This window comes from Aphelocoma coerulescens, chromosome 8, assembly GCF_041296385.1.
Source record: "Aphelocoma coerulescens isolate FSJ_1873_10779 chromosome 8, UR_Acoe_1.0, whole genome shotgun sequence".
NCBI classification, from domain to species: domain Eukaryota; kingdom Metazoa; phylum Chordata; class Aves; order Passeriformes; family Corvidae; genus Aphelocoma; species Aphelocoma coerulescens.
In genome coordinates this window covers 19,160,838-19,186,814 of record NC_091022.1, presented here as the reverse complement: position 1 = coordinate 19,186,814, position 25,977 = coordinate 19,160,838, and the positions used below count along the sequence as shown (strand labels likewise).

Below are 25,977 nucleotides of genomic sequence, written 5' to 3'. Positions count from 1 at the left end.
TGAAACCTGTTCCAGTTACTATCTTTTATACTTACAATTTAGAAGGAAAATATTCAAATTTATACCTTGTATCATCCCAGTGGTGGCTCATCCCAGTCGGGGATCCTCTTGAATCTGATGAATGTTTGTAAACTACCAGCAGGCAGTGTTTACAAAGCTGTACTATTCGTTGGCAACATTGGAGTTGCTCAGGAGTCACCACCTCTGAGCCTTTACTGAATATGGTTTCCCAAGAGCTCCTATTATGGAAAAAGAAACAAATTCATGTTCTCTGTCACAAATTGCAATCTAAGAGCTTTACTGCTTTATATCAGATTTAACAACCGAGGAACAAGAGAAAAAGCATGACCTTGCCTGTGTACAGGAAAGGTCTATACTATTTAACACAAATACTGGCAAATGCTGAGTCCAAAACACAAATTAAGAAGTTAATCTTTATATGGGAAATTCCACTGCAATTTTTCACTTGGTTTGTTCCCTAAAGTGTTTACAGAGCCATTACTTAGGTTTAGCATGTAAAGATTTACTGTCACAAAATTGGGTATTTGTCTTACAACAGGAATAACAAAAAACACTCACTCTTTTTAAAAGGCTACCGCCTGAACAAAATTATGATATTAAAGGAATTAACAAATGTAATAAATTATTTCTAAATGTCCACATGGCATAATAATACCTTTATTTTAAGTACATGATACCAAGAAACAAATATTAAATTAATTTACAGGAGATTAGTATGTGCTCTGCTTCCTTATCCAAAAAATCATAAGACGAGAGTCTCTCAGTTTAGTTATTCAAATGCTACTTATTATTTCCTCTGGTCACATGGGGTTGGTTATCTACAATTAAGTGCAACTTGCAAAGCACATCTACAGAAAAATGTCTTATGTTCTCTTAAGATGCAATTTTTCTTTGAAAAAAAACTCACCAAACCCTAGCATACCAATATAAACCAGGTGTGGTTTAGCACAGAAGACTACAATAAATAGTTCTTTGCATACCCTTCAACATTCTTGTTTTTGCAGAATTCTGACCAAATTATAGATCATTCCATCTGTTTTAAAAGGCAACATGGTGCTTGTGAAGACTTTTCTTGGTCAAAATTATTATCCAGCAGCACAGATGGTTTGTAAGCTTGAGGTTTTTTGTTTGTGTATGAAAGAAGCACTTCACAGAGTGAGGAAAATTTCCTGCATCTGGCTTCAACATAGCATCCAGGATGATTTAGCCTTGCCCACAGAGAGCAGCAGTAGATTTCACAATGCCAGTGTATAAAGTTCATCCTTAAAACAAGATCAAAGAACCAGCAAGCTCACTCCTGCCTAGTGAGATTTTTTTTAATTGGGCTGCATTTCACTGTGAGGGTGGTGAGACACTGACACAGGTTGCCCAGGGACGTTGTGGATGCCCCAGCCCCAACAGTGTTCAAAGCCAGGTTGGATAAGGCCTTGAGCAGCCTGGTCTGGTGGGAGGTGTCCCTGTCCATGGCTGGGGGATTGGGATTAGCTGATCTTTAAGGTCCCTTCCAACCCCTTAACACTGTATGAGTTCATGATTCTATGATTAGGATGGAATTAAGACCATTAATGACTAAAAGATGAGCTGTATGTATAGCCAACTGATTGGTCAGCCTGGCTCCTTTGTCTAGATGGCATGTTCCAGCTGAAAACATTCAGTCCTACAGAATTTTCATTGCAAACATAATTTTCAATGATGCAAGCATTTCTCCTTTATTATTATTCATAGTTGTTTAAGAAGTATCGTTTGTATACATCGAAAGTGTTTAATTTCAAAAACTTAATAATCATAGAATCTTTTAGGTTGGAAATGACCTCTTAAGATCATTGAGTCATACTACTACTTTTCCTTAATATATTTTTCTCAATTATTTTCTGTCTGGGAACTGTCCACATGTACTTTTATATGAAAATTAATCTATTGTCTTTAGTCTTTCCTCATGAAGTCATGTGATGGTTGGCAGAAAGTAGCAAGATGAAGTTCTAAGTATTACATTCATTCAACAGATTCACATTGCTACACATAATTATATTATAATTCAATCCATAAAACTCAGAAATCCTGTAGAAGAAACTTTCCTGATAAATTCCTTAGGTTCTGGACTTTGAAGTCTGTGATAATTTTTCGACAGTTAAGAGGCATTTTTTCAGTGACAAAAATATATGGCCTGCTGCAACCACAGCTGACTATGAACTAGTGATATATAGTTACCCTAACAACAAAAGCTGAGATTTGGAAACATACACATGAATTTTAATGAGCTGTCATATAAATGTGCCTGTGCAACCTCCTCTGTGTATTAGACAGATTCAGTTTATTCTCCATTATACTGCAATCAACAGGGATCAAGAGTTCTGTTTCCTAAGTTTAATGGGTTATGCTGTAAATTTAGCTTCCATACATTAGTAAGAAATCACAGACTCCTCACCAGATACAAAAAAGAGTATTATACTTGATTGTGCAATATGGTCAATTATGTGTTACTCTTTTTATAAGCATCCGAAGTCAACTGGTTCTACTAGTTTTCTCCTATTAGTTTTAATTGTTTATTATACAGTAAAACAAATGTAGCTTTATGAAACCCTCTGCATCACCTTTTTTTCTCAGAGATTTTCTTTGTTCTTTCTTTTCACTAAAATAGCACATACCTAGCAGAGATCTAACCAGCAAGAGGAAACCTTAAGGTCATCAGCTCCACTCTTCTCCCAAGACATGTATCTTATAAATAGTGAACATACTACACTTCTTAATAAATTTTCATATTGTAATGTTGTTTCTGAATCAGCACATTAATACCCCTTTCCCAACATGTTTCTCCAAATTCTACACATGTACTAAGTTTATTCCAATCTCTTCCTTAAAATGGCACAATGAACTCATAGGGAAGAGTGATGAGAAGCTGGCCTCTCTGCAACAGAGGTGCTGTCATGAGTTCCCAGTCATGTGTTATACGGCAAAAAGGATGCTTGCAACTGAATAACCAACATATGGGCAAGGTGAAAACAGCCCTTTTGTTTTCTTCCATGAATTCTGTATTAAGTATATAACATGCAGAGTGATTGCTACACATACTGGATACTTATATATTACTTTTACAGTGTTTTTAGAATCTTTTACATAACAACTCCTCTTACAAGGAACTGAATCTTTGTCAAAGAATAGCTCCACTTACAATATTTTATGACAACAAAAGAATTGAGCTTATACTCAAGACTTCACACACCTCTGCTAGCATGAAGAAAAGAAAAAACTGTAAAGACTCCTAACAGCTTGCAAAACAACAACCCTTCAGCAATGAGATGATGACAGGAAAAGACCTGTTGATCTTTTGGACCCCTCAGATACCTCTTCTTATTATTATCCATTTGTAGGGAAACAATTAACAAGGGTAATGTGTGAGTTCTTTACATATGACAAATGACTATATGTGAACAACTTTTTGACTTGATTCCTTTGTACATACAATATCCAGCAGCACAATAATTGTTGTAGTTCATTTTCAATACATCTCTCAGAACACCTTATGTAAGCTAATGAAACCCCCTCCCATTCTTTATACATTTTAATACTAACAGAGAAAATGTCCTTTTTTTGTATGCAATGTATTTCATATTTAAAAACTTGTATTCTTATTTCATGAATAAATTGGTGGGTGGGAGGAATTGTTTTATACCCCTAATATGATCCCCCAAATCTATATTTGTACCAGTGCCTTTGATTTCAGGAATGTAGATTCTGAAGTGCAGGTTTTTGAACTTATATGTCCAGATCTTTTCCTCCCCATAACAAACTTGTATTTGCTACCCAAACCAAAAACACCTGCTTACCTCTGGGTGGACATTTCATATTCCACATATATTTAACTTTCTACCAGTATGGGAAACAGTGAATGTAATCAGGAACAAAAATTTGAACTGTTTATTTGTAAATCACAGAAGTGACATTGCATTTGGCCTGAGACGTCAGCTGCACGTACGACCAAACTGTTCCCTTCTGAGTCTGGAGCACAAATAGATATGACAATGATTTCTGTTGATGACAAATCCGCACTTGACACAGTGGTCTGGCCTTAAAATCATGCACCATCCAGTAAATGAGTTAAGGCTCAAATATTTTGAACATTAGGGTTTTTTCCTTAGATTATTATATTTATAAATACATTACTAAATGTTTGATTCCCTTTCTAAAATGGTTGGCCTTGATTGCTAGATTTAATTCTACTATATATCTTAAGCTACTTTTAAAAAAAGTTCAAGGTATTGCAGCATTCTAGTGAATGAAAATGAGCAACAAAGTATGCCAGCATTGATTGTAATTGTGAAGTTACGAAGAAGACTAAGAAAAGAAAAATCAGCTTACCCTGAATTACAGAAACAGTTCCATAGGCCTTGACCGTGGCTCCAAAGTAAGCGATTAAATACACGGTTAAAAAGACGGTAGAGATGTAAATTTTCAATGTCTGGAGCTTTCCAGACATGCTGTAGAACTGCACGGACACTTGTCCTAACTATATCCAAAACCTAGGAAAGAGCATTCCAGGTAAATCAAAGACATGCTGCAAAACCAAAACCCAACTGATGGCGGATGCCCTTGCACACATACTGACAGGTATACCTACACATATGGCTGCATACCTATACATTCCTACAGAGGTCTATGGTTCATTTCTGTGAGTTCATCAGCTAACTTTTATTATATGTTCTTTCTGTCAAGAACATTTTGTAAAGTCAAATAAAAAGATTTTATTTTATTACAGAAAAGTTCATTTCTATTTTTTCAGTGTTCAATACTAGCTCATTCAAATGACTGAAAGAGTAAAAAGAAACAAAACGGACACAATTACAGACTAGAAGCAACTTAATTAACAACCCAAATATTGTATATCTTCTTTTCCCACTCCCTTGTAAAATACCATCTGTTTTATAAAGAACTAAAATGTCCTGAAAAACTACAAACTGCCTTGGTTTGACATCTGTTTAAGCTCAGCATTACCCAGGGTCAAACCATATTAGTGTACCTGGCAGGAGACAGTGTAGTGAAATCAGTAAGAAAATTATCAGCAAGACGTCTAAAATAGGAACATTTATAGACACACCACAGATTTTTTACATACAGACTACATTTAAATGCAAGAGCATAAAGGCTGAGCTGCATTCAATATAGTGCTAGACAGCTGCACATCCAACTCATTAGTCCTCATGGATACACCTGTGCACATCCCACTGAACTGGGGCATGGAAGAAAGGTGGGACTCATCATGCCTGCTTTTAAATATCTGGGCATTCTCTTCAGTCCTCTCTGTTCCCTTCATAATCACTGGAGAGAATCAGGCTCCAGAGTGTCTTGGATTCTGTCTATTTAGATACTACCAATAAGTCTGGGAATAGTTTTGCAACCAAAGTAGTATTTAGGCCCCATATTGGCCCTCTAAATAGAAAATCTGTAAAATCTGTCCTACAAAAAAACCTACGGTATATGTAACCTATTAACAAAAAAGTCAGTTAAATCAATTACATTTCCTTTGAAGGAAACATCCTCTCTGCCTCTTCTGCATAACAGCATCTTCCAAAAACCAATCAGACTCAAGTGGGTGGTAAACAGATGAAGGTACTTGCTGATTTGGTGTAAGATCTTCTAAATTAGAAGGTACAATTCTTCCCCTGGAAACTTTCAGGTATGTATGACAAACTGATTCACATGGTGAATCCTGGCTCTCAAAAGGTGGAAGACATTTAGTAGAACAGTAAAGTATGGAAGCAAGGTGTGGAATTGCAATTTTTAGGTGCTGCATAACAAACTGTTGTTTATAAATAGTCTGGCAGTGAAGGAAATAATGCTTAAATAAACAAAATGCTTGAAATAGCGCAAGGAAGCTGTGTAGTATGCCTAATGGGCAGAAAATCTATAGATATCTAATAATGAGAGCCTTAATGAAATACATTTTTCCATATTATTTAAAATGTTATTTAATATGTTATTTCCACGTTATTTCCATCTTTTCGAAGACCTGGGATTAGTCTGCATGCACAGGTTTTGCACTAATTCCCTGCACATAATAACCCAAAGTAAATACAATACTGTCCTCTCTGTTGGGAATCTTTATGAATGCTGGTGTCTAACGCACTAAAACCCACACCCATGGCCTCCTCCTCCCAAAAAGTGAGATAGAAAGAGTAAGATATTAAAACCTAAGGGTGCTGATCTCTTTTAGTGACAGCAGGAGCTAAACCCAGGTTTTGGACTGCCCCATGCCTGTAGAACAGGCCCAGACTTTCAGACACTTCCTTAGCAGCATTACCCTTTTGTCTTCATGCTTTGCAAGCACTTTTTCAAATGTCTCGCTATCCAAGGCTTTCCCACACACATGGCTAGGATCTGTGGTCATACACATCCATCTGAACCACCTTAGTCCCTCAATGCCATAAGGATCAGCCATACATTTCTCTGCAATGTTACACTGACTAATAGTCTCTCCCTGTGTGAAAAAGAACAATTCCACCCTGTATAGACTCACTGGTCTGAAAGACATAAGCTAAGAACAACGATGCCAGTGTAGAGCTTTTTCTTTCACTGTAGTACCTGGAGTTGAAGAAAACTAAGAACTAAACATTTTAGAGCAAGCCACAGGCTGCCAGGTACTCTGGAAAAAACTTCTTTCCTGCTGTTTTTACTGTGATGATATTGCCAATATGCCAGAGCAGGAAATGTGCCAGTTAATTGTCCTTCATTTGCAAACATGGCAAAAAAAAATCATCCATTTAAGAAAAGAGACAAAGCATTGCACAAGGGCTGGAACTTCATGAAACCTAAATCTTCATTTTTCTAAGTTAATTTCCCTAGCTTGCCTTCATCTTTCTGTTTAATTTACATTGTTTACTTTAACAAAACAAATTATCTAGGTGTAACAGAACAAGATGTTATGAAAGGGCATATTCAAAACACTCTGGTAACCATCAAAACACTTTTAAAGAAATTACGTAAAGTGATGCAACATGAAGGAGTCATAACTCCTCCCATACAAAAACCTCTTTTTCTTGAAAGTCTTCGAGGTTAAATTTCTTTTTAACATGAATTGATTTAATTGCTTTACTCTCAACTTGCTTCCAAATGCCTCCTGTACTCATGCTGTAATGACAGAATATTACACACTAAGAATCTGAGTCTAAGTTTAATTTTTCTACATAATGTTGAATAGTTGTTAAGCAAATACAGCTGTCAGGGATGAACACAGTGAAATCTAGTACATTGCCCAGGTATTTTCTTCTTGTCTGTTAGAATTTCCCAGTAAGTGAGTGAAGGGGACTGAGACTCTGTTTTGTATTTCACAAAGTTGCAAAAGGTACCTTTGAGACAGATTCCTTACTTGCATAAATATTCTCCACCTTGCTCACTTCTCCTTCACCCACCTCATTGGAATATAAAACATACTTCTTTCAAATCAACAAAAGACATTTGGCAGTCTTCAGCTGCAATGTCATTGTCAAAGTTAATCCGTTTTTATAAACTACCCTTCTAAGAATAACTATCTGATTGCTTGAAGGGATTGAGGTTAAAAGCAGTTTAAAAAAAAGGCAAATCATTTCCAGTGCAAGCAAAGATGAAGGGCTCACCAGTGCTTCAGGAATTATAAGTCTCTTAAAGTCGTAAAAGATGTCCTCACAAGAGGAGCAAAAAGTCCACACTTCTGATTGTGCAGTTTTTGCAAGTAACAACCTGGCACATCAATCCTTATCATCCTGACTTTGTACATGTGCCCTTGGTTTAACATGACTGCCAGTCAAATAAAGGGCAGAACCACCCTCTACTGGAGGCTTTCTGAAATAATGCTTCGAGGAGAAAATTCTTTGCTTGGTAGGCCCATTTTTTATTCAACATGATCTGTTCTAATACTGTGGGTTAAATACTCGAACATCCAAGTGCAGTATCACTAATTCTAATGGAGTTTTAATATGCCTGGTCTGAAACTGCTGACTGGTGTAGCCCTTATCAATCAAATCTGCCGAGTGAATACACTTCACAGAATGTTTGCTAAAACTTAGCTATTTAAGCACTAATCATTTATTTGTTTGCTTTTCTTTCAGCAGACTAATTTTTTGAGAAATTGACTTTTAAATTACAATCCAGAACAATCATGCTTCTCCAAACATAGAGCAACATAATTTCCTACAATAGAATTAATGCATATATATGTTAGTATCAATAGCCAGTATTTTGGCATCTCAAGTCACTTCGAGCTACTGCTAAACACCAGTAGAAACACTGCTATGCATCTGCTTTAGATGACCTTGCAAAAATGAAATATGTCACTTACTTTTCGTTGCTTTGCTGAATCCAGTTTTACCAACCAATAGGATGACACTTTTGTTTTATGATACTTCCAATTATCCATAATCTGTAGTCATTGTAAAACACAAGATAAAAAATACACATGAAAACGACTGAAAGCTGGTCTTTCATTCATGAGCACTCCTAATGCTTAAAGATGTGAGCATCTTAAAGACTGCCGTGAGAAGTTTTCTCTAAAAGAAATAGCTAAATATTTGCAAATTTATGTGGGGTAACATTTGCAAAGATCTATGTGATGCTTCAGTTCAATCCTACCCTCTTTTCTACCTGATTCTGACAATCATACACTACAAAGCAGTTAGAGAGTTGTCTTGACTGACTCAGCTCTGATTTCTTGAGAGGAGCAAGTTCAATAATGCATAACTGCTGATCTACTTAAATAGTGAGGGGTTTTGCTGCATAAGGGACATTAGACATACCTGGAAATCGTCCTTTCTATAAATAATCATATATGAACTGCAACACTCTCCTTTCACAAAATCAAAGTGCTACCAAAACAGCTCAAGCTGTGAACATACATTTCTATTCTCATTTTGTTATTTTATCTTTCTATTCTACTCCAGACCTTCAACAAGTTCTGGCTCACCAGCAACCAATATACCAGGACTCATTTTCCTCCGTATGAATTATTTGCTATCAGGAACTGGCTATGGCCGGACGAATTTTAAGAGTTCTTCCATAGGAAGGTGCGTGTCCCACCAGGCTGGCGCCGTGTGAGGAAACACCGCCAGATGGAGCACTCGCAGCCCCTCGCACGGAACTGAGCACGCTCACGGGCACCAGAGACAGCATTCAATGAAGCATTTTAGTTCTGCTTCTGAGATGTCCAATCTGCTGGCTATGAATGCTATCTTCCAGCATCACCCAAATCAACCATCATTACAGAAGAACTCCTTTCCACTCCAATGTAACTGCAGAGATTACTAGAGACATAATCAACATTCTGAAAGCTCACAGAGCTCAGGACATTTCTGGCCAGATAATAAATCAGATAAATTTTAACACACCATGGACTGTGCTCACTACATCAGAACACGGGTGTTAATTTTAATCCTTTCATTTTTCTTCTAAACTGGTAAGAGAACTTCTATCTTCATTTTCTTCTTTTCCATCCGGTTAGCTTCTTTGCATTAAATACTTACAAGGTATTCAGATACCACGTAATTTCTTCTTACATATATTAAGTATTGGGGTTTAATTGACCTTTAGTTGGGCATTGTTTCACATGTCTTTAATACCAAACTACAAGGCTCAGGACAACGCTGGATGTGAGAAAGGCTAACTTGGTAGACTACAAGAGCCAAAAAGCGTGTGACTGGTGTTCTTTATGACCCTCAAAGCTCCATTCTGCCTGCAGCATACCATTCTGAGTTCTGTAGTATGCCTGCTTTCGAGCAAGTTAAACAGGTCAGGATCTGTTTTAACAATATCAGATGAAATATGAATTGTAACATTCTTCTCAGCTTACTTAAAAGTTTGAACTTCCTCTACAATGAAAAACTGAATTTTCCTAACCCTCCTGCTTATTTCTCATATATTTTATAAGGACATAGGAATGTTTTCAGTGCTGCTCTTTTAAGGTCAGAAAGTATGCAAAGCTCCAAGCTTTCAAAATCTTTTGAGTTATCCTGAGTTCTGGAAGTTTTAGGGCCACAGGAGCTAATGAATCATAGATTGAGCTTTTTACTTTCCTTCATTTCAGTAGCCTAAACAGTGTCTAGACTGTTCTTCTTTCTTATTTATAGATACTTACATCTTCTATAATTAATTCAGATTCTTCATTTGTTTTTCCTGGGAACTTGATTCTCAAGTCATTGATAAGGAGAAGAGTCTCTTTTGTCAAAGCAATTTCTTGCTCTTTTGTTTTCTGTTGCAGCAAAGACTCACTCTAAAAGCCAACATGAAGCAGAGGAAAACATTTCAAGTGTGCCATTAAATCACTTTACAAAGATGTTTGCTTGACAAAAAAATTCTAAGTAGAGTGACATAAAATATATTATTAAAGTGCATAGACATATTATCTAATACAGAACTAATATATATCACTTACATTAATGCATCACCATTACTTAGTGTTGCCAAGAAATCCAAGAAAAACAGTTTAAATGTAAGTTTGTTTGAAATAGAATAAACAAACATATATTCCATATTTATGGTGCCCACAATTTAAAGAATAAATTTGAAACTGAGATCCCAGACTTTGACTTTAAACTCAACATAATGAAAAATATTATTAGTCATAAAAAAGCATCCTTTCAGTTCCTCACTTCAACAATTTAACATAAACTGGCAACATATCACAGGACCAAGATTTCAGGAAGCATTAAAAAGGACACTTTCCTTCTACTTTAGTCATTAAGGGGTCTGACAGTGTCTTCAGTTTTCCAGAGTTTTGTTTAAAATATCAGTGCTTTTTACACCAACACTAATCTGAAACCCTACAGTGCCTGCAGAAGAGCATCCCTGGAGGGTTTAGGGGGTCTTCCTTAAAACATGACACACTAGTTAGAAGTATTTTTGATCCTCTTTCTTTACTTTCACATACTTTTGTACTTTCACATTTGCAAGACCAAGTCAGCTTAATCTTAATGTTTTTCAAGAGTGAAATCCAAAATTTTTAGGCACTTCTAACCTTTGTATCTTGTAACAACTACAATACTAAAGGATATTTTTATTTGAGTGATAAATATTTTCAAGCATAAAAAAATACTTCGCTATTTGATACATGTTAATGTGGCTGAAATAATAAAATAGCAAATATTTTCAAACCCACTTTTGTTTATAATTCCTGTAAGAATATGTCTGTAATTCTCAACTGTAAGTGATTTAAATTTTGTTTCCCTAGCTTTAGAACATTTGGATCTCAGCAAACTCCAAAAATGGCAGTGTACTGCTCTTTTCTTGCCCAAAGGATAGATAAACTAACACTTTATCATGCACAAATGATTTCTTCTTAGTAAGTCACAGTTTATCAATTTTAATGTTATTCTAGCAGTAATATATATTACATTATTCTTAGTTGCAAAAATAATTATGAACAGAGTTCCATTCAGAATACAGTGCTAAATTATGAGTAGTTCTTATCCATTCTGTAAGTAATTTTATTCACATCATTTTTAGGAAGCATGACCTAAGCTCTATCACCCACCGTAATTGTTCTGCACATCAAGATCATTTCTGTGGTGGAGCTTTCTCAATGAAAAAGAGAGTATGCTTTCTTACTAATGTTAATTTAAGCCAGTAGCCAATTTTTAACGTCAGATGGTAAGAGACTGCTTTTAATCTTTCAGTAATTTGTATTTGATATAAAGTTAATGTGAATAGAAAAATCTATACTAGCATTGTCTCATTAAAATCTCATAGTACATCGTGATGATAAAAGGGTACTTTTTAAACGTGAGATAGCTAATGCGATAAAAAATACCTTTAACACGTTGTTGTGAAGACACAATCTTAATGTCTTTCCAATTCTATTAGCTGACTTTAAAGATGGAAAACCATGTTAAGGAGTATTTCACAAGATGTCAGCACACAATTTTAAAAGGATCCTTTTTCATCATTTAGACAAAGCCTCACAGGCAAAACAGACAATGAGCGTTCTACCGGATAAAAATGATGATTAGAGATAGTAAATACTATGAAGCAAGTTAATTAGCATTACAAAAGGATTTCTCACAATCAAAGCTCACCACAATACAGAGAGGATGCAAATATGGGTTAAAAGTACCAATTTGTTTTGCCCCATCTCCACACAAATTATTTGGGTGATGAAATATATAGGTCAGGCATCAAAGCATGAATGGAAACGCTCTGGCACCAGCACACAGTGCAATCCTGAATGAGGCTGGGGATTGATCCCTGCAAACACTGCCTAGGAATAAGTACATATGGGGTCCATCATAGAAACACAAAAGAAGAAATGCCTGGACTATGAAGGAGATACCAAAGAGGAAGACAATCTGCTAACAAAATGAAAAAATGTACATGGTTCAGAAGTACATTGTGAAAGTACAACTAATCACACAAATTCTAAACAATTAAAAGGGTTTAATCTGGTCTAGTAATTACTTGGGCTAGTTGCTTGTCTGTCTCAAGGAGAGAGTTTAAATGAAAGACACTTTATCTTCATTTAAAAAAAAAAGAAAATGTTTATCTTCATTTAAAAAAAAAAGAAAATGGCTGAGTCAGTTACTGCAGTGGCAAACTCTGAAGACCACAAGCACCGTATAAATTTTCAGCTGTTCACTTTGGAAGTAGAGCTCTACTGAAGCGGTATAGCACATGCAAAATAGGTGCAATATAGGTTGAAAATTAATCTCACCTTCTTCTACAACGGACAGCCATACAAAGATTTACTAATGTTTTATTCTGGCACAACGCATTTACCCTTGGATTATACATCGGGTTTGAAATCTGGATGTATTTTTGTCACTGTAAAGATTTTGAAGGTAGGTACAACAGCCTTATTTCAGAACCAGCAGCCCCCAAATAAACCACAGGAAATTTTTAAGAGAGGTAGTGACCTTTTGTATCTTCAAAAGCCTATTTAGGAGTGAAGGTTTCCCCTTCACAAAAACTCTTAAGATTTCCATTTCCACAAAATGTAACATCTGTCCTGCTGCACCAGGAACACTGAAACATGACAGCTGGCACTCACCCCATGTCACATACAGGTCTAGGGATATTATACGCTCGAGTGTCTGTCAAAATAATCTTGACTACAGTACCTCAAGTTTTCCGGTGTTGCAAAAATTACTAATGTATTTATTGAATTTTAGAGAAAAATGGAACACATTTTGCATGCAACTGCTGTGTTAACTCACCCCTGAAGAGTTCATAGTTCCCAAGGTGGGTGTCTGAGAGACTCTGGCTGAAGATGGGCTACGACTTAAAGAGTGAGACCTGTTCACTGAGGATGTTCGCTGCATTTGGAGAGATGCTTTGGCTGAAACAGGGCGCTGCTCAGCTCCCTGGGACTGCATAGTGAGTATGGATATGGAACGAGGGCAGCTCACAGAACGCCTTATTGGACCTGTGGATGATGTGGGGGACGAATATGATGGAGACTTTACGTTTTTATTTGAAGGTTTGCAGTTCATTCTACCTGCAGACAAATTAAATGAATGATGTTATTACTTACTATTCTCTTAACACCCATTTTTTAGTCTTTGTAGCTAACAACACATATGATCAATGTGTGCACATATGCTGTATGTTGACTAACAACTATATATGTAGAGGTCAGTCATGTCAGATCCCCTAAGAATACAGAATTTACATACTTATAGGAACATTTATTTCTTCCTCATATTCACCTTTAATCACACAGACTCCAATCCACTATAACACGCATGAGATTTATGAAAGGGCATGTGCTCTTTAGGTCAAAAAGTATGTGGCTTCTGTGTGTGGTTTCCTGAACTACAATTCAGTTTTCAGCTAAGTAAATGCTGCTATGAAAAATAACATTTTAGAAGTAGCACTACACATGTGCAATTACATTATCAAATTCTTTGAGACAATACACCACTGAAACAAAAAATAACATTATATCTATTAATTTAGAAAACATTTTAAAGAAACTGAAACAAGTAAACCAGTGCTTAACCCTGAGATACAAAGGTTGATAAATTCTGAAAGACTGAAGAATTTCATATGATTCATCGTCAGTGCCAGACTTGGAAAAGCGATCATTTAATTTACCTGATCGTTCCAAAGATTTGTATTTATTTTCTTCAAGATCATATGACACTTTTTTCTCTTTTTTTTCATTGTGATCTTCCTTTTCAGTCTCTTCTCCTGAATCTGACACACTGCTCCCACTATCACAGCTACTGTCACTGCTGTGGTTCTTAGGTTTCCTTAAGGAAGGTGCACTTTCTGGCATTGAACACAAGGGCTAAAGAAAAAAAAAAGCAAAAACACCCAAGAAATTGAATTGAATCCCAAAGAAACAGCCAACTATCACACTAGATCCTTGATTCAGGCAGGTTCAGGCAGGATTTGCACAGCTATAAAGCCTCCCAAATTATATTGGAAGTTTGTCCTAAATTTTAGAATAATTGCTTAAATATTTCATTAAATTCACTCCACAGTAATTCTAATCTTTCTCACATGAAGAGCAGCATAATATAGTAAGGGGGGGGGGAGTTGTTTTATGTATGAATCACACTACCAAAATACTGAATTATGGCTTGAAATCATAAATCAATTGATACAGGATACCATTTACAATTAGTTCAGGTTACTCACTGATATTTGCAATAACTGAAGCTACAGCTTAACAATGATCAACATGAAGTGGAAAAATACATCAGGGAACTTTGGCTGTTTTACTTCTAAAAAGAAAGTGATTAATCCTGCAGAGAGCAGAAACCAAAGAATACAGCAAGCTGTGCTGGGGGTTTTTGGTGCCTCATATGCACAAGGGATTCAGTGTCATTAGCTAATTAATCCTGTGCTATTACCAAGGATACTGCAAGACAAAAACCAAAAAGGTGGAGACAGAGAAACTGATCCAAGAAGAGAAACTACAAAAGAAAATTTTTCATCTTCCATCTACCATCAGTCAGACACAAAAAATGCAGTATCTTCCATTACATCTGTTCTCCTAAGTAGGCTTATGTGGTCACCTTTTTTTCCTACACACTTTTTCCAGTAACTCTCAGCTATAAGAAGCTATGCTGATGGCCTCATCTGCCTATGGATTGCAATTAAAGCTCAGATTTTAAAAAAAAATTAATATTATCATTTCTGAACATACTTTAAGTCAAAGTGAAATAGAAGAACTCTCAGGAAGAATTTAAATTTTCCTAATGTCTTATCATAACGTAATGCAGCTAGATTTATTTTGAGGGTAACAGGAAAAAGCCCCAAAACCTCCTGTTGCCACAAGATACACTTTGTAACTAAATAGATGCTACCTGAAGTTCTGCTCCAGACAAGGAAGGGAAGGGATTTCTGCCACTAACTAGAAGTATGTTTGTGCAATCCCAAGCTGTTAGACCACATAAAGAGAACTTAGAGGAGAATATTGCATTGAGGAGAGCCCTGACCATTACTGTTACACAAAGAATATGTTGATACATATCTGCCTGCCAAAAGGATAAAAGTAAGGTGCCTCAACACATACCACTTTCTTAAAAATAGCTGTCCTAATTATGAAAGGCTGTGTATGATGGAGACATATTGATCAGACATTCCTGAGGAGTTACACAAGGTATAACAAATATTTTCAATCACAACCCACAGGGGCTTTAAGGTAGATCTTATTCCACTTATTGTACACATGTTCCTCACACATGCTACAGTAAACAATATCAATTAATAAAGAAGAATAAAAAGAAAGATCAAAGAAATTACAAAAAGCAATAATGACAAAAAATAGCTAGATCTGGGTATAAACTGACGTCTTAAAGTAAGAGCTATCTGATTGCTTAGCAAGTCTAATCACCGTGACTTCCCCTTATGCTAACCGAATTTTTCTGTGATTAAACTCATCTGATCTTATACCAAAAGAACTAAAATTAAAGTTAATTTCCCATTTTCCCTACAATATCTGTTATTTTAGTTCCGTAGTCCTGCACACACGGGTAACCCTGACAGTGTGTAGGTGTCAGGAGCCCTCTAGAGGCTACAAATAAACCGGACATTTCCAGAATGCATTTCTCCATCTACACAAAACTCAGTGAGATTTTAAGTGCAGGAAAAAATGCCTTCATTCTGTGCAATTCTTGATTTCTTTTTTTTCCTACACTGAATTCCTGATCATGTTCAAATAAAAATAAGGCTGAAATTCCTAGCAAATATGGAATAGTTGCAAAGCTTATTTATACACACACAGCCCTGTACCTCTCCTATGTATAGATATGTATGTGTAAATGTGTATGTTTATACATGTTTCTATATATGGAGGAGGATGAGGAGGAAAACGCCTCTCTCTCCTAACTATTCCAGTTGTTTTCTGAGTCCTGACTGGCTTTTTTTTTCCAAGGAAGAGTGCAACCCAAGGCAGTGCATCTGAACTCCTAAGAGTAGCTTCTGCCAGCAGGGCAGCCACTGAATTTTAAAAGGGGACAGATTTCATGACCTTCTCAAAAAATCTCTCATGTTGGGTTACATGACATGAAAAGTACCAGTCATGTGGTTGATCTTTTTTCTTTTAGATCCTGCATATGTTACTACTTCAGTATGCAAATAGTTCTGTATTTTTAGGATTTTATGGTTACAAGATGGGGTTTACAGCTGGATTATTCTCCTACCTGACAGACTGACAGGCAGTCAGTGGTAAGTTCTACTGCCTGCCTCACTCACTGGATTTCTATATAGATATAAATTAAATTAATTAAATCCATATTATTGGCCATATCCACCTTAGTCCTTACAGGAAAGAGGTGATGCTCTTTTGGTAAAAGATACAAGGACCACCTGCATGGGCACCTGTATTTCAATGGGAGCACACTGGACATTATGCAACCAGGAAAATCTCTGGTTACATGGCTTCACTGTAGGCAAGGTTTCAATGATTGAGAAATACATCAGGACCATAAAAAAGATGCAGGAATAGGAATCCTGCATAGCATGAAGTGTGCACAGTGCAAGGAAAAGAAATAGTCTCCCTGGATAAGCTAGTTTCATTGTTTTCTGGTTTGATTTCATCAATTTTAGGGGGAAAAAAAATAGGAAATTTTGGTCATAAGCAATTTTTTCTTTCTGCTGTAAGTGCAAACAATATTGTACCAGTAAAGCAGCTGTAAGCTACACAACCCATTTGCCTGCTATAAAAGAAGACCATGGCATATAGTCTCATTCATTAATTAATCAAAATTTGTCTTAAAACTAATTGAGAGAGGTTTCTCAACTTAGGCCTAGTACCCTATTAATGTTTAATTAAATGTTACAGCCTCCAGCCTGGGAATGCCTTCTGAGCAAGGAGTGTATAGGTAGAATAGCTCAAGTCAGTGTGCATACAGGCAACGAGATAGATGCTCTCTGAGGGGTGCTGGGAAAAGACAGGCTTCTGGAAAAAGGGAAAAATGCGACTGAGATGTTAAATTTGAATTAACTGACCCCATTTTAAAGAACTGAAAACAAAACTTCAAGGAAAAGAATCTCTGTAAGAATGTGGGCTAACTGTACCGCTAGGGTGGACTGGGGTTTTTTTCTTGTTTAAATGAATCCACCACTGTTAAAGCACAAGCTCACAAAATCCCCATATCTGTAATGAGGTCCCTGCAAATCTATCTTAATACCAGATTGGGCATGTAGATCCTCTTTCCAGAATGCACGCCTGAAATAAGATGTAGCTCTTTGGATTCTTGCACGTATCTAAAGTATCTCTTCAAGCTCAGAACAATTGTCAGCATTCATTTCGTACAGAAATCCACAGATTTGTACACCACGTCATCAGAAACATAAAATGTGTAAAAAAATTTACATGCATCCATAAACAAATCCATCAGGGCTCAGAACACAGATGTAGGCTCTCCTAAGCAGACTTGACCTAAAATGTTTACAGGATATAAAATACATACTTACTCTAGCCAAGCCCAAACTATTTATCTTTACTGGCTTAGAGATATGCAGTTTATTTAAGGCAAAGACTCACATGAATTATGCACACAAACAGAAAGCATTAAGCTAAAAATAATATACATTCACATTAAAAGCAGATTTTGGATACAAAACGGGTTTCAAGATATACTGTACAACCCTCTTAGAAAGGGAGTAAGCTACAGATATATCAAAATTATAATTAATTCTTTGACCTTCCATAGTGCCTTTTATCCCATGATCTCAAAAATCCTAATTTTGGCACTAATCAATTAAAGATGAAAGCATTCTGTTGAGATCCACTATTGATATAAAAACCCTTTCACACACTGAAATCAATCAATCTCTCATATAACAGTTGTTGCCATGCATGGCAATTCTTCAAAATGGTTTCGAGAGGGAAAGAAGGATCTCATATCCCCTTAAAAATTTAATGGGATTTAGTTGGACAAATGGTAGTGATGCTTCTATTCATACTTCAAAAAAAAAAAAAAAAAAGGTTAATGGCAGTCTGAGGAAGAAAACTTCCAGCAGGATCAGCTAACTAAATTCCCCACTTAAAATTCTCAGAATACCTGTCTACAGAGTGAAATAAAAAATTGGTATCTAAAAGTCAAATACCTTAGGTCCTCGCTGCCTGGTGCATTTTCCCATTAGCTTTTCATCATCTATTTCACACTGCTCCAGAAGATCCAAAATGTCCTCCTCCTAGAAATGGGAATTTCATTACTATTAATTCAAAGCAGGACATACCCTGTCCTTCCAAAATTCAAGCAGAAAGTGGTAGAAATTTGAAATTACTCTGATTACTAATTCCTGAAATAAGACTATGAATTCCTCCACAGGAGGAAATAAAAATATTTCTTCTCATGCATGCATCTCTCCTTGCAAGCAACATCAAATTGAGGGTTAAAATCAAGCCTTAACATTTATTAAAAATAAAAATGTGAAGAAAGGATTGAACAAAGATTCCTGTAAAACTGCTGGATGATGCCAACTACAAAGATACAAAATTATTTCTCAGGTTTCAAATTACATCATGTTAGCTGGTAATTAATATAGCTGTTTTCCTACTGTCTCTGACTAAACAATCAATCAGGTAGAGTTTTTGGATGCCTTAAATCTTTAAACTAGTGGAGCCGGTTTTAGGATATCTCTTGGTCCAGTTCATACAAGTGGATGAATAGGCCGGGAACATTACTGGAGGAAGAAGGAGGCAATTACCAGCTCAAAAGCAGTTTCTGCCAACCTCTGGTTTGGCCAGGGGTAAGGCTGAGGATCAGGGATATGGCAAAGTAGCTTAAAGCCATCTAGCCTGTCTCCACCCTGGGTCCACTGCAGTTCATCCAGATTCAAGGATCTGGGCCATAAGCTGCACAAAGAATAATAATAAGATCATGGAACATTATCAAATGCTATTTATTAGCCATCAAACATGATTATAGTGAAACTAGTCCACAAGGTCATGAATTCAAAGATAAGTCACTCCTAAAACCAATACTTGGTGTACTTCAGTACCTTCATTCTTTTTAAAGGGTTATTCATTTCCCGCTGAAGTGAAGCGGCTCTTCCAGCAAGAAAGGTCTGGAAAGCAGTGGCTAACAAACTCTCATACTTTTCAAGTAATGTCTTATCATCAGGAGGGTAAATTCGCCTGAAATAGGAAAAAAAGAAGAGTTGAAGATAGAAGTTGAGCTATTCATCACACAAAAGTCACTAATACACAATTTCTTCTTTAACACGTAGCCATCCCATCTATAATAATTATATAATATCATATCATATAACATACACTCTGAATATTGCTCTCTAAATCTAATTTTAATTCAGTGAACACATTCATGCTTAAACCAGCAATTAGCCAGTCAAAAGAAATACCATGTAGGTCATTCCAGAGGTATACCAAAATCCAGTTTTGCAGTGCTCAGAAATTGATTGATTCATGAAATATTAACAAAACATTGTATGTCAAATTCAGAGCCACAAGATAATTTGTATTAGCAATAAAAGGACACAAAACAGTGAAAATCTGAACAATCGCTTTGATCTCATGGGCAGGATATGAATTAAAGATTGAGTATATACTGCACTTGAATGCTAAATCCTCCAAAAAAAATAACAGGAAGAAATAGGTGCTACAATAAGGAAAAAAAAAATCAGGTACATGGATACATAGGGTGACTGATTTTCCATTAGAGCAGCTATGCCATTATTCTCTAAAATCATAGGTAAGGAGATTATGACAATATCAGGAGCAGGACTTGGTGATTTATTCATGTTCATCAAGCAACAATGGGTTTTGAAGAAAACCACTTCAATCCATCTGTCATGAATGCCTGAAACACAGCCAGAAATTATGAAGATGGAAGACTAATTTCTAATGTATTGTAAGGAGTAATCCATAAGTTAATTTTGCCTGCACTGTGCAAAGCATGGACACCATTTATATAGTGCATGACATTATGTGACTTCTATGTATTTGTGAGTCTTTTCTGAACTTTTTACAAGGTTCTTTTCTTTCTCATTCTTCCTTTTCTGACTTTTTCTCCTTGAAAAGGTATCTATCATGAGGATTTTGTTGCAATGAAAAAAAAGGATGATTTGATACCATTAGACTCAGGGCAGTTCTAGAACAAAATGAAGATGGTTCCAGTTTGCGTTAAACACCTAAAGGAGATTTAGGTTCTAATTTAGTTTCAGTCAAGACCTTTTAATGGTGTTGATTCTACTGCAGAAAAAGTGCCATAGAAGAATGCTTTAAAGAAAGGGTAATATTCTTAATATATTTAGAAAGAGACTGCAGCTAAAGGCCATTTCAAAGCCATGTACATCCTTTCCAGTTCCTCATGATTTCACAAGAGCCTGAAAGTGTGGCTCCTACTTCAGCTGCCCCAAGACTCCTACTGGAGCCTGCTGTGCTTGCAGACAGACATGGACTAAGCCAATCGCTGAGCTGATATCCACAGATTAAATCCAAGCCTGCTGAGTTTGATTCAGGTTTCTCTGGATTTTTATTCAGAGTACAATATTAATCCATTCAGCAATACTAGCATCCAGAATTTCCATGATTCTGTATCAATGCCTGACACGAGCTAGTCCTGCTCTATAGAGGAATATCACATGGAGAAAATACTGCATAACGTTCAGACAAAATCCCTCTTCTTCTCTAGCCAAAATTACTTTCTTTCTCAGGTTCTGTTGATCCTTCAGCCTTTCCTCAAACACTTGGTAATAAGAAAACACAAAGCTGTTCTGCCTTTTTTACAAGTGCACATTCCTCATGAACTGATACTTTACTTTTTCCTGAGGAAAAAAATATTTTCGTGTTTTTACTGATTTACATTAACCCAAAAGCTAAATAAAGAGAACATGTGGCTCATTTTCAGTCAAGAACTGAATAAGCAACTTAAAATGTGATCAGTCAATAAGCTAGAATTTTAAGTTAATAAAAAGAAAAACATGTTAAAGTATCATGGTGCTTCTCTTTCTTATAGTAGCATGAAAATAACCACTTTATCACTTCATTGTACATCTAGAGGTTTTTTTTACTTACTAGTTCAGCTCCACACTTCAAGAAAATACGTAATTAAAAGTTACAAAGAAAGACTCTTTGTAAGCAAAACGTTAATTCATCAAAAATGAGAATTTCATAAAAACATCTATCTGTTTAAATGAGAATTTTACTGGGAATTATAGAACATCTGCTCAAAGAAAGGCAGCAATGAAGAACAGCAATAAAAGCATTCTGACCAGCTCACAATAAAATATGTGAACTCAGACCTCTCACATCCTGGATGAATGCTTTAAAGAGTGGGCAAATATTCCCATCATCTCTTCCTAGCCATACTCTGCTCTCTTTCACCAAATATTCCTATGCCATGCTTTCACTTCTCAATGAAGGAAATATCAAGAAATAATAATAAAAACAATCACAAAACAAAACTTTTGTTTTCTGGTCAATGCCTGCTCAATGCAAAGCTCTCTTTTGAACATATTTTACCAAGGAACCTGAAGGTTCTTACCTTTCAGCCTAGCAAGATCCAAAATCAAAGTGCAAAAAATACAAATGAAGTATTTCAAGTGTCACTCTATTCAAAATTATGGAAGCACCAATAAAGTTTCCAAATTTTTGGGAAGCCTCAGAGATGCAATTCAAATATGGTATTTTTACAGGGGATTAATCATATTGCACTCCCTGCCCCCAAGATAAGAATGATTACATGTGACTAGAGAACAGGTCCATCACAGCAGTCATGATTTTTGGTACACTGAATGTGAACAATCATGTCATTTAAGCAAATGTCTTGCACAAACAATAGGATGACTGAAGTCATATAAATTCCAAAAAATTGGAATCAAGAAAAGAACTGTCTGAAAAAAAATATCTGCTGTACATGTATACATTTTCTATAAATGCCTACTGATTTTTGGCAGAAAATTATCACCTACCACAAATACTTGCTTCCACTGTTCCTAAAGAATACACTGAATACTTCCTACTAATACAGTCAAAAACATTCACCTGTAGTTCCCCATGTGTCTATTTTCATGCTCCTCTTTGGAAATCTGTTTACGTACTTGTGCAAGTCTTTCCTTCTACAAATCAAGAAAGTAAGACAATTAAAACAAAAGAGAGTATAAGCCATGAGCAAGAAACAGCCCTTTTTTCCCCTTCCTACCAGTTCTTGTTTTCTCCTTTCCAGTGTGTGGCGCTGCTTCTCCCAGTCTGAGGAACCTGGCAACAGTTTTTTCACTGTCCCTTGGCCATACAGTCTTTTTTGAGCCTCAGCCTTCTGTTGGGCTAAATTTTTCCTTTTATCACTTGTCCTGAAACACAGATGATATTAAGAAATGTCAATTCAATGCAGCTGAAATGAGATGCACTTTCATATCAAGTACATCATCTGTATTTTCCAGTAGTGTGTTTATCATACAAAATTAGAATAGAACCATTCATTACGATTTTTAATATTAACTTTCATGGCTACAATATGTTCACACTTAAAGGGATACTGTATTTACTCTGGGCTATAATTTAACATACACACATGGGTTGTATCTATTTTCCTGATGTGTTGATTTTTTTTCAACATATCTCAGCTACAAAGTTTTCCTGTAGAGGGGTATGACTTTTGACTGAATTTGACACTATCACTCAAGCAAATTTCCTTTATGGCCATATACCCATGACTGCATGCATATGCCAACTTCAAGATATGCTTGAAAAATTTAAAAGAAGAAGTACAAAAATTACTATTACCATTAACTTTTTGCAAGCACATATGCACAAAGGAAAAGTAAATTTAGGTCAATTTCTATGACAAAACTGACAGCAAGGGAAACATTTACATTTTGAAAATATGAAGGTGGAAAAAAGGTTTTCATTTTCTCTGAGTCCAATTCAAATTAAAAAAAAAAAAAAAAAGAATCAAAGCAACAGAAATAGAAGTGGACTAAAGAAAAGAGGACAAGGTACCGTATGTTGAGAAGCTTTAATGCATTTAGCAGAACACCTTTTTTTACATCATAGTCTATTTTTTGATCCGTTCCAAAGCTTGGGGCACGATTAATCTGAAAAAAAAAAATGAGACACACAAGACTCAGGAATGTTCAGGTTCACTGGGAACACACCTATTGTAACAGGCTTTGTAGAAATGACTCTTTCAAATACAGCAGTGATTAAGAGAATACATGTTGAGAAGTTCTTTTCCTTTTTTTTTTTAAATAGATTATTGACTATCATAGGAAATGTAACCTTTCAGACACCACGTTATCCAGACATTTGTAGTGAACACCACTCCAGTCCTGGCACTGTGAATCCAGTCTAATCTACTCTTGGTTGCTGCCACCAGAAAATTTACCACACAAAGTGCTGTTAAACACGTTCTAACAGATGATGTGCCATGCTATGGTGGTCCAGCACAGAAAGAGTTAAACTCTTTCCTAGTTCCCAGTCTGAAAGCAACTTTAAATACTACTCTAAAAAGTAACAACTATACAAGGACAAAGAGGCTCTAATCCAAGGTCTTCTTAAGCATATTTAAATAACTTTTCAGATACACTTGACAGCAACACATAGAGATCTAAGTTATTAAATCAGTATATAGTGTGAAAACATAAGATAATTAACAGTCTTGGCAATAAAAAGCTCATAAGCTAAGTACAAGATAAGAGATTAAAAATGGTACCATAAACATTGAGAAACAGGGAAAATGCAACTGGGAATCTCACAGTGAGACTAAATCACACAGTTAACAGCCAAGAGTCTAAATCAGCCATCCTATAACCCTTACAAGTTTTGGAGTCACTGCAGAACCTCAGTCTTCAGGACGATTTGAGGAGGAATAATGATTTATTCTAGGAACTCTTTCCAGGCTGGTAGAAAAATTTATACTAAAGCAATGGGTGCTAATGACAAACAGGAATCTTGCCTTGATAGTGCATGAGCAGTGCTGGTTACAGAAGGGACAGATAAAAAAGAGCTTCAAAAATGAAAACTAATACCTTGTGTCCCGCACAAATCAGAAGTGGATACAGTTTGCATGTCTAAAGCAGAGGGCAAAAGCAGTTAATTTTGTTTTAGCACTCTCAGTACATTAGAGCATCTTAAAGAGTCCCTACAGCTGTGGGACAGAACTACTGTGGCTGGTGTGCCACCCAGTGCCCTGTTGCTGAGTCCCAGCTGCCCCATCACTTACGCTCATAACTGACATGTGCTTTTTGGCTTTGGGAATCAGCTCATTTGCTGCTTTTGCAGACAGACTGGCAAAGTGAGCAGTGATATCTGATGTTGAAAGAAAAATCATGAAAATTCAGCAGAAGTAGTCAAAAGAGTCATACATATTCTTTTCTGGAAGACTTTCATCCAAATATTTACTTGACAAACCCCTTTAGACTGACCTGTTCACCTACTATCATATCACGAAGAAGATGAGAAATATGGTTGCTGACTAATCTGTGAGACTGTGGCATTATAATCTTGATAACATACTAGTGATATGCCACAATAGGTATTCATAATAACTGGTTACCAAACCATTGTCTGCGCGTCTGTCAGACAAGAGATGGTTATTTGGAGTTCAGTGACCCAAGAATCAGGACATGCACAACTGGGTTGTGTTAATATAACATCAGTAATTTTATCAGCAAGGCACATCTTGAAGATTGTTGACAAAAACAGGATTGTATCTGGGACCCCAAAAGTACAAGCAAATGATGATTGCAAAAGCCTTGAAAATACAGACACTGATGCCAGTGGCCACATTGTGTTCACTGCAGGAATGCAACCTTGTAAACTAGATAATACTGGGTCTAGAGGTAACAAAGAGAGCATATGGCATGATTCCAGGAGATGTAAAGGACTTGTGGTAAAACTTGGAGACAGTGTGGAATTGCTGGCTAGTAAATGAAGAGTCAGTAAGTGGATGGTGGCACCAAAAATAGAATAACCCTAAGTGAAACTAAGAGCAAAGAGGAAGAAAACTTCAACATTAACAGTGTGTTCTTCCTGGTGAAGAACATAAGACACTGAAAACTTGGTATAACCACCTACCCACCTCTTTTTGGAGAAGTAGACTTTTCCTACCCCATGTTGGCCTTTGGATCTCCAGAGGTACAGACAGGGCAAGCATAACACAAGAAAAACAAACAGATGCCAGAAAGTTTGTGTATGTGAACTTCAACTACCTCATTAATAGGAATTAGCACTAATTGCTTGGTTTAAGATGTTCACATTCATTTCACCTGGATTGATAGCAAAGTTTTGAACAGATTTCGCTAGCTCAGTGACACTGCTAAATTTCTGAATGTCTATGTAAGGTTTCTTTTGCCTTGTCCACATAAATCACAAGGGAAGTTAGGTATCCTACACCTGAGGCAGTTATTAAAATGCATGTGATCTTTTTCTCCACTGATCACAACTTTGTGATCCCAACTGGATATAATGAGGGTGAACAAGGCTGAAGTCCATCCAAGAACTTCATCTGTATGATTTTTCCTTTTACATAAAATAAACTAGCTTGGAAATTTTGGTCAAAAGAGTAAAACTGGATTTCCTGGGAA

The 25,977-nt window shown here is 36.2% G+C and overlaps 1 protein-coding gene across 6 annotated transcripts in view; it reads right to left on the bottom strand.

Moving 5' to 3' along the window:
- The window catches only part of TTLL7 (tubulin tyrosine ligase like 7), a 65,527-nt gene that overhangs the window by 5,466 nt on the left and 34,084 nt on the right, over window positions 1-25,977 (bottom strand). For 5 of the 6 annotated variants that reach the window (XR_011152441.1, XM_069023022.1, XM_069023020.1 and 2 more), the window contains 12 exons: window positions 23,393-23,487; window positions 22,596-22,743; window positions 22,439-22,512; window positions 19,435-19,570; window positions 18,538-18,624; window positions 14,068-14,263; window positions 13,188-13,468; window positions 11,789-11,845; window positions 10,118-10,252; window positions 8,330-8,410; window positions 4,378-4,538; window positions 66-239 (listed from right to left, as the gene is read on the bottom strand). Coding sequence is in view for 5 of the 6 variants with exons in the window: in XM_069023022.1 (XP_068879123.1) it covers window positions 66-239; window positions 4,378-4,538; window positions 8,330-8,410; window positions 10,118-10,252; window positions 11,789-11,845; window positions 13,188-13,468; window positions 14,068-14,263; window positions 18,538-18,624; window positions 19,435-19,570; window positions 22,439-22,512; window positions 22,596-22,743; window positions 23,393-23,487 (1,625 nt within the window). In the remaining variant the exon portion in view is untranslated. The remainder of the gene's footprint in view (window positions 1-65; window positions 240-4,377; window positions 4,539-8,329; window positions 8,411-10,117; window positions 10,253-11,788; window positions 11,846-13,187; window positions 13,469-14,067; window positions 14,264-18,537; window positions 18,625-19,434; window positions 19,571-22,438; window positions 22,513-22,595; window positions 22,744-23,392; window positions 23,488-25,977) is intronic. The other variant, XM_069023023.1, reaches the window with a different exon arrangement.